The 9,748-nt window shown below is 41.0% G+C and overlaps 1 protein-coding gene across 1 annotated transcript; it reads left to right on the top strand.

Annotated features, from left to right (window-relative positions):
* The first annotated feature begins 630 nt into the window (after window positions 1-630).
* apoeb (apolipoprotein Eb) lies at window positions 631-2,489 on the top strand. Its single transcript, XM_008324266.2, has 5 exons — window positions 631-843; window positions 937-997; window positions 1,083-1,236; window positions 1,355-1,636; window positions 1,732-2,489. The coding sequence occupies exons 1-5, from the start codon at window positions 646-648 to the stop codon at window positions 2,075-2,077; spliced, it is 1,041 nt and encodes a 346-aa protein (XP_008322488.1). The 5' UTR covers window positions 631-645; the 3' UTR covers window positions 2,078-2,489.
* The last annotated feature ends 7,259 nt before the right edge of the window (window positions 2,490-9,748 follow it).

Genomic DNA, 9,748 nt, shown 5'->3' with positions numbered 1-9,748 from the left:
GTGACTGTCGTTGGGGGGTGGGGGGGGTGTGAGCAGACGGGCTGTTAATAGGCGTCAGTGTCACGGCTGATGCATATGTGATCGTCTAGTTCACAGCCTGGTGTCAAGGAGGGCCTTTAAGGTGATGGTGGTAACGACTGGTGTGGAGACTGACAGAGGCATTTGTTCAGACTCGGAATCAGAATCAGCTTTATTGGCCAGGTATGGGGGACACAATGGATTTGACTCTGGTGTTCTCAAACTAAGGGTAAAATAAAAGAAGAAAGAAGTAAACGGTAGCTGAAAATATCACCACATGTTACATTTGATGCTTCACAATATGTCATTTTTTTCTGAGACACTAAATAGTAATGAAGTAAAATGAGATTCATTTGAAAAAAAAAAAACGAACTCTAAATGTTTGTCCCCATTGTCCCCTTATCTAAATGTAATCAACTTTTCCTGATAAACCATTCGACATTTCCATCTCTTTAAGTTAACCCACGGTTACATTCATTGCATTCAAAAGTGTTCTCCGTTGTTGCGCAACTGTGTGAAAAGCGGAAAAAAAAAGTACAAAAACAAACAGAGAAGGAGTCATCATGAGACTTTGACACAATACATCACTTGTGACTCCTTTTCCTGCTCGGTTGACCTTTTTACACGATGGAAAACTGTCGAGAACTTCGAACGGCTGTTGGCACAACACGCGCCGTAGGAGACGGAGCTCCTTTGCAAACAACCTATCACATCACACGCACACACCCCCTTTCTGTTGCAAGCAGCCTCCTCCCTTTCTTCTTGGACCCTATAAAAGCCCTCAGTCATCCATTGGAGAAGCACTGGGGCAACTCAACATCTCAGGTGAGTGTTCGTACCTCATCCCTCGCTCCAGGCCTCGCCAGATTCATACATCTGTGATCACTCGACGTTCATTGTGCTGTTCTTCTCTCGCAGTGGTGTCCAACTACCAACATGAAGACCGTAGCTATCATCCTCGCTCTGGCCGTCATCACAGGTAAATGCTTGAGTATTTATTCACCACAGACGGTTAGAACAGCCTCGGACGCAGCAACTGAAGTCTCGGTTTCTTTCTTTAACAGGCTGCAATGGCCGTGCTGTGCGGCAGCAAGTTGCCACCCCGACTCAGTGGGAGGCAGCTGTGAACCGTTTCTGGCAGTACATCTCTGATCTGAACGTCCAAGCTGATGGTGTCCTTCAGAACCTGAAAGCCTCTCAGCTGAGCAGGGAGCTAGAGTAAGTCGACTTTGAAATTGTCGGCCTTTGACTTAACGGAAACAATACCGCTTTTTTTTTTTTTTGTCTGCGTCTTATTGGTGTTCCAAACCTTGTTTTCGTCCTTTCCTTTTTCCAGCACCCTCATCTCTGATTCAATGGCAGAGCTGACGGCCTACAGTGAAAACCTCCAGACCAAACTGAGTGAACAGACATCTTCCACTCAACTGGCTCAAGACATGCAGCTTCTGGCCAACAAACTGCAGAAGGACATGCTGGACGCTAAGGACCGCACCACCAGCTACCTGGGGGAGCTGACGACCATGGTGGAGCTGAACACCGACGATGTCCGTGATCGCGTTGGCACCTACGCCACCAAACTGAAGAAGCGCTTGGACAAGGACACCGAGCAGATTCGCAAGTAAGTGCAGCACGGCCTTACGGGTCGCATCACTTGGTCCGTGTTCATTTCGAATCTAAACGTCTCCCTATCTCGTTCACCTTTTTCACCACCAGCACTGTGGCGGCCTATGCTGAAGAACTCCAGTCCCGAACCTCCCAGAACCTGGATGCAGCCAGGCAGCACGTTGAGCCCTACGTCAATCAGGCCAGTGACAGCGCCAACAAGAAGATGGTCGATATCTCTACCTCCCTTCAGACCCAGGTTGAGGTTCTGGGCAAGGAGCTGATGACCCAGACTGATGTCTTCAAGACCCAGCTGGAGGCCACCGCTGAAGAGCTGCGCGTCTCTTTGGAAGGCAAGATCGACGAGCTGAAGGAGCTGTTCGCCCCCATGGCCACACAGATCCGTGAGCAGTTTGAGACCATCATCGACAAAGCCACGGAGACCGCCTCGCTCTAAAGAAAGACTGTTCAAAGGGTCAAAGGAGTTACTGATCATGTCCTCTGTCCAAGGTCGCCACGAGCACCACAATGCTTTTCTCCATAACCGTTTCTTGAAACACTGACCTTGTAATCCATTTTTTTTTACTCCCATTGTTGGTAAATAAATGTGCTGAGCTACACTTGGTCACTTAGACACACCGCACCACAGCTGTGCCTCCATTCCTGTCAACGCAGAAGCACTGAAATGTTCTCTTCGTGAAAACACTGTCTGTGGTTCCTAGAATAGTGAACTGTCGATTTTGATCAGTTTAAAGTGTCCTGCTGTCTGTCCTGAGTGTCGAAGAGAATTGTCTCGAAAAAACCTGGAACACACCATGCTGCTTTTAGTAAACACTGTGCAAGACAATAAAGAACTGAAGAAAAGGAAATCGGTTTCCCTGGTCATATTTTATCAAATGAAATTCAAAAATTGAATTCAAAAACCACATGTGCACCCTCAATTGCTGCTCCTATACCGCTAGTTTTATCAAATGGAATTGAATTCAATTGAATTCAAAAATCACATGTAAACCCTCAATTGCTGCTCCTATACCGCTAATTCTACTGCCAAACTTCATTTAAATGCAGTTGTAGACCAAGAATGGGCCCATACCAGACATGCAAAAAAAAAAAAAAAACTCACTGGAATTCCAGAAGATAAAACCATTCATTATCCAAACAAAAACAGTTAACTCATAATAAAGTGCACAAACTAAATCAAAAATATTCTCAATGAAAAACAACTGAAAGTACATCCACCCCAGCTCTCTTCCTCTCTCACAAACACAAGAAAGCAACAGGTGAACACAGGTACTGCATCCCGCCTATAATCATGTGACCCGCTACCAATATACCAATAAAAACACTCAAAACAAGCAATACCAAAACAACTCGTAACCGTACGAAAATCACATCCACTCCTTCAGCAGTTTCAGGTAGCACGCACGCCCCATTGCGACACAGCTGATATCAGAACCAGCCCCTCATATATAAAAAAGAAAAATAAAATCTCTCTACTCACTTTGTTCCACCCTTCCATTACAGACATGTTCAGATCTGTTCCTGCAGATTCCTTTCCATTGATCCCAGCAGAGATTCCGGGAACACTGTGTACCTGTTTTTAAATCATCGTAAAGATTGTTTGCACTAAGCCTATATGTAGTGACACCGTTTTACCTGATGATACAATTCCTCTTACTTAGGAATATAAATAGGTCTGGCAGAAATATGAATTTCTGTCCATGTCTATATTAGCTCTGTAGTTCCCCAAAATTCACCAAGAAAGTCATCAAGAAAACTATTATTATAGTTATATATTTTATTGCATTGTAACACGGGGATACAACGAAATTGGGCCTCTGCTTTTAGTGGGCAGCTTTAAGCTGCCCGCAGTGTTGGGACAGTGCCTTGCTCAGAGCTCACCTCAGTGGTAACTTGGCAGCTGGTGGACTCGAACCTGAAACCTTTTAGACCCAAGGCCGCTTTCTCAACCACTAAGCCACCACTGCCCAACCACATAACAAAATATAAATAACATTCTCCGGCTGCAGTAACATTGTGGATTTGTTATGCGGTTCCGCCGTGTAGCGGTTAGCGTGCTAAGCTAAACCACATATCCCTACAGCTGCCACTTGTGTTGGTTGCCTCACACTGTAAATGTCCCCATTGTGGGACATATGAAGGACTGAATTACGGTGCATATGAAGATACTTAAAGTGAGATTATTTCAGCCACAAAATATAACACAAATACACACAGTGTATTTGGACTTCACATTTGTCTTGTGTTATCCTAGAATGACTACAAGTTGCCAAACATTTGATCATAATGCTAGATTAATATAATAATCTAGTATTTTTCTAGACTAGTAATACTAGATTAAGTATACATTTTTTTTCTTAATTTCTATCCGGGGTCAATAAAGTATCTATTTAGATACGGTGCTCTTTCTGAACACAGGTGAATGTGTCGACATACCAGTAGTACAGGACAGATGCCAGTAGAGGACGCTATTTGTGCCTTATCTATCAACTGTCCTCTGTAGAAACACCTCACATCTGTTGTTTTGGGGGAAAGACCTGAGCAGGGTGAATCCTGGATTCCTCTGAGGGTCAAAGACTTGGAACTACCTTTAGCGGTTATGGTTAGCTAGCTGGTTGAACGGGTTGTATTTGGAGGTAAATGAAATATTACTGCACAGAGTAACACGGACAGATTTCTTAAGATGAGTTGCTCAACGTGTCCCGACTCGGTCATGTTTTCATCGAGAGCAGTTTTTTATTGTTTTCCCAGCTGGTTCCGATCGCAGGGGAGCCAAATTCAGTGCATGCTGCACAGACAGTGTCCCACGTAAACCCTGTAGGCTAACTACAGTGCATCAAAAGGTTGCCCTAATAATATCATATGACATATTAAAAAATAATACCATAGGCATAGTTTGTATTTTGTCCCGAAGTCTGTACAACGTTTGTTACTTTACTCCAGTTGTTCCAAAAAAAAAAAAAACACAACAGTTTTGGAATCGTACTTTGATAAATGAAAGTTAGCAGGAGTGTTGCACAACGTGTGTGTTGTTGTTCAGAAAGCGGCTCATGGTCACTGGGTAAAAAGTCTCAAATGGATCATCAAACCACAAGGTTCAACAGAACAGACATTTCCTAACATCTGATGAATTTAAATGTGTTGACGTGCTGCAAAGCTTTTTTGCATTTAAACATTTTTAGGGTCACTCTGTAGCGGTGACAGTTAAATTGAGGCGTCCCCAGGTTTTGACTGGTGGTGCTTAGACCCAAGGTCTCTTTGTGTATGTGTATGCCTGCTCCCGAACAGGGTAAATTAGTAAAAAAAAAAAAAAAAATAAAATTCTTCACTGTGTCCACGGAGCAGAGGTTAGGGCTCCATGGTTCAGGCACTGTGTCCACGCAGCAGAGGTTAGGGCTCCATGGTTCAGGTGATACAAAGGCATGTTTACCCATTTTCATGTTAAAAGGCTTGCATGTGAAGACACTCACTTCTGTTGAGACGTGTTCATCTAAAAGTGTCTGATGCTGTAGTAATCAGATTAAAACAGGAAAACCACAGGGATCCTGTTGATTCTGCGTTTCTGCTTTGTCCTCATATGCCCGTCATTAGTCTTACCAAACAGTTTCTAGTAAGCAGGTGTCTGCCAGTAACCCCACACACACCAGTCCCACCACAGGGGCCTTTGAACAAATACAAAAACAGTCGTGGAGGTTGTTATTGCGACTCGAGATCATGCGAGCATGCACATACATGCCCCGCACCTCCTGCAATCTCGGCTCAAAAGGAGTCTGAACACACGCAGGCGTCAGATCGTTCATGACCTGCCCGTCCTCTCATGACAAAAGGTTTAAGGCTTTCAGATGTAAAAAGTGAAAGCTAAGGTGATTGGAGGCCGTTCATAGTCATAGCGATGGTGCTTCCATTGTGAGATACAAAAGGGATTGAGGACTCTTTTGCAGACTGACAGGTGTGAACACAGACACTTGGAAGTGTGACTGCAGACAGACTTCCTGGTTTCATTACAGGCCATAATGTGATAACGCTGAGCTAAGCCGTTCGCAGTTCCTGGTTTTATTTGCATGGTAATATAAAGGGGATTATCGTTGTTTGATGTCCCTTTAAAAGAAAGTTCATATATAAAATAGAGAATACAGTTGTCTACAGATTCACTATTTTTGTTTTTCTTCAAAAGTTGAATAAACTAGAGTAAATTTTAATACACTTTTTTTTTTTGACTCAGTTTCCTGGAAATCAGGGGAAAGTTTCCCCTGATCTCAAAACAAAAGTAAGATTTAGGTTGAATTTTCTCATATAATGCACTTGTTTGAGCAAAATTAAGCATAAAATATATGCCATGATAGAAGTAGACTAATCTGCTGGTTGTTAAATTTGGCTATTTTTAATTCCATCGCTGATTTCCTACGCCACTAATATTTTTGTTGCGTAGTACTGATTATTATCAGGGAATCAAGGTGTTGTGGAAAAAAGGTGGCAAAACCTAGGATGCCAAAATCTGATATGCTGATTTCATCAAAACTTAATGATACGGATATATGCAGTATGTATTTCTCCAAAACTGCAGTAAATGTCTCAGGACCCTACAAGCGAACCCAGGCATTGCACTGTTTACGTGCAGCATTTAACTTGACCACTAGATGTTGCTAAATCCTTCACAGTTTTTCCATTAGCATCGATGCGACCTTATCATTCCCAGTGCTGCTTTGCTGTACACCGGTGGACTGTGGATCAGCACCACACGTCCCTCCACAGCAGTTGTTTATCTGACTTTGCTAACCACTGATCAATAAGTGAGTGTTCGCCTGTTCGACGTGCAGTCAGTTCTCGAAGTCGTACGTCAGTACTCAACTCTGCTCCTTCTGAACCACGTGTCACGTCTCTAAGCCACTGACACAGTTTCTAACAGACACACTTAGATCCATGACTAAAGGCTTTAGTGCAAATCACTATATCTATATGTGGTCCAGAAATGGAATGGTGACGTGTTCAGGTCGTGCATGACCTGGCAAACAGGAATTCTGTATGTTATGTTTATGTCCTGCATTGTTTGCACTGGTCATGATCTTTTCGGGCCTTCTCTAAAATCTAAAGACTGAACTCCACTTCATTTTAAATCTTCCTTCAGTTTGAGAAAGACAATCAAACAAACCTACAGCATATCAAAACCTGATGCAAAGCTCACTCATTAAATCACAGCAATACATTAAAAACAAAGAACCATCAAGTGGAGATAAAAAAAAATCCAAAAGTGGATTGATATAAACATAATTTTAAAAATATTTTCTAAAGGCTTTTCTTAACCCAAACAGAAGACAGATTGTACAAAACTTAATTAATATCGTTTTAAATCATTTTATTATAAAACTTTTTTTTAAAAAAAGCGTTGTATTCATTTAAGGCAGGTTTTATAACAAAAAACGCACAACTGAAAGTATTAATTGCATATAAATTATATAATTATTGTATATCTTTTTTTCTTTCTTTCTTTCTTTGCACTTTCACAACAGTGCTAATCAATAAATGCATAGCGGCGCGTCAGGCTACTTAAAAATCCAATTGATTGCGTCACGCCCCGAGGACAGCGGCCTTATAAAGAGGAAACACGGCTGCATAAATCACTTATTTTTTCTTTCTTCTTAAGACAAAGACACACAAAACAAAGGTACGTCACCCTGGTAACTTACTGGCTTAGAAATTCAGACTCAGAGATCATTTATATTAAGAGTTTACGTTTAATTCCGTCGAGCCAACCGAAGAGCCATTCAGAATTACAACTGTTGATTGTAGATAATGCAGCTCACATTACGTATTACGTTGCTTAGATATTCACGCATTTGTTGTGACGGGAGCTGTCCACTCTGTGGCGCTGACGCTAAAGAACAATAGAGTGTCAGCCCGCGAAAATAACACAATATTAAAAGGCACAACCTGTCTCTGTCTTCACAGCAACCATGAGACTGTTCCTTGCAGTTGCCGTGTTGATGCTGGCGTTCGTCGCTTACACAGGTACACAAGTTGTCTAAAAAAAAAAAAAAGTTGTTGGTGCATTTTTTGTGCTAATATTTGGTGTTCTTAATCCCCATAGCGGCTGAGGAGGAGACCGTGCAGGAGAAGCTTAACAAGTTCGCAGAGCGAGTAGCTGATGCGGGCAGAACCGTGGCTGACGGCGCCAGAACACAGTACGACCGTCTTAGAAACAGCGAGTTTGCAACCAACGCCAAGTGAGTATAAAAGGGTGAAAAACGACCATAGTTCCTTAAAACAATGCTTCACACACGTTGACTAATTTTTTTTTCTTTGTCTTTAAAAGGAACTGGTTCCAGAGGCAGGTGGAAAAATTACAGTCCAAATCTTAGTAAACGTCCCATAACGTCTAGATAGAGTAGGACTTATCCCGGAGTGTTGAGCTCTACACCCAGACCCTTGAAGATGTTACAGCGACACTTCTTTAAAATTGTTAAAGTTAAAATTTGTTAACAGTATTTATCATGCAAATGTGTTCAGTGTAATACATCTGTAATGCTGCCTGGTAATGTGTGACCAAAATAAACAAAACATTTCTCTCTGTGCAATGTCTATCTGTTGTGAATGTTTTATAAATTTTTATTTTATTATTATTATTTAGGCATTTTCAACAATAAATTGCATTGTGAAAAATAATAAATGTCAATAATAATCCCTTATTTGTGCCACAATGAGGGAATTTTAGTGTGAGTCTTTGCAATGAACACAGGCTGCCACGGGAGGCGCCATTAGAGATAAGTGGTTCCTAGATGCAAGCTTTGCTTATATATTTCTCATATCTGCATCACTGCCAGGGTAAAAAAACATTGTCCTATCAAATTTTTCTACAGAGGACAAACCTGAGCTTCTGGTAGTTAGAAGTGTATTTAAAAGCAACACAAATTAAAGACAGATGGAATATTCAACCCAAATCAGATTTCATAATTTTATTTTATTTGATTCAATAATAAATTGATTTAATCAACAGGATTTGAGTTTTTTTATTTGATTTGATTCAATAATAAATTGATTTAATTGAAGATTAAATAGTTGTTTGACTGGTTCAAATTACAGACAGAAAATGTTATATAGCAGTTAGCATGCCTGCCCTGCGAGCAGAGAGTGCTGGGTTCGATTTCTAAAGGGACCACATATCCCTAACAGCACTTCCTGTGTGGCAGCCTGTAAGTTGCAACCATGTACTTAATGGCGCCCCCTGTGGCAGCCTGTGTCGATTGCAAAGACTCACTAACTGTATATTTACCCATGGAAATGGGACGAATAAAGGACGCAATTATTATTAGGAGTGGTATTAGTATTTTTATTACTATTGTTTTCTTGTACATCTTACTGGTGCAATATTTATTTATTTGGATTTTCAGTAATTAAATTAAATTTCCTACGAAACCAAAATTTCCAAAATGAGCACCGAGTTGATTATCTACATGAAAAAAAAAAACCGTTTTTATTTTCATTAGTCTTTGAAAATAAATATGCATTAGAACGCAGGACTCCATGAATGAGCACCGAGTGGATTATCATACATGAAAAAAAAAAAAAAAAAAATAGACAGCTGCATTGAGCAGATGATTGATTTATTACCTGGTACCAAAGGGTAAGTGCCAACATGTCTACTTACCGCGTATTACACAATTCCTAGGCTAAAGTCACTGTTTATGCTGAGTTAATAATCCATCAGTTAATGGTAATCTTGTTCCAAGAGGGAACAAGATGACAGAGGGCAGAGTTGACAGGCTACTAGGCTACAGGCAGTGGACTGTCTGACCTAGAACTGAACTGAGAAGAAAGTAGCAGTTGGACTTTTGGACTATTACAAAAGACTACAACAATACATATGGTAAAACTGACCTAAATATGAGTTTACCATATCCATATAAACAAGATTAAATAACTAGTTTGGGGTTGATCATATGAATCGTTGTCAAACCCAAGGCCCGGGGGTCCAAATGCGGCCCGCCAAGTAATCTTTTGTGGCCCATGGGCGTTTAACAAGCATTTAATAAAGTCCATGTAGCAGAGTTTCATAACCTAGAATAAATTAGATTCTTTTTTTATATTTCACAGAAATGAACAATATTTGTAA

The sequence above is a fragment of the Cynoglossus semilaevis genome, chromosome 13 (assembly GCF_000523025.1).
Source record: "Cynoglossus semilaevis isolate Cse_v1.0 chromosome 13, Cse_v1.0, whole genome shotgun sequence".
NCBI classification, from domain to species: domain Eukaryota; kingdom Metazoa; phylum Chordata; class Actinopteri; order Pleuronectiformes; family Cynoglossidae; genus Cynoglossus; species Cynoglossus semilaevis.
Note: the sequence above shows the minus strand (reverse complement) of the source record. Positions and strands in the feature narration are given on the sequence as shown.

Coding starts and splice junctions, on each gene's coding strand:
- apoeb (XM_008324266.2), top strand. CDS start 646: ATGGAAAACTGTCGAGAACTTCGAACGGCTGTTGGCACAACACGCGCC. Junction 998..1,082: donor CGCTCTGGCCGTCATCACAG/GTAAATGCTTGA, acceptor TTTCTTTAACAG/GCTGCAATGGCCGTGCTGTG. Junction 1,637..1,731: donor GACACCGAGCAGATTCGCAA/GTAAGTGCAGCA, acceptor TTTCACCACCAG/CACTGTGGCGGCCTATGCTG.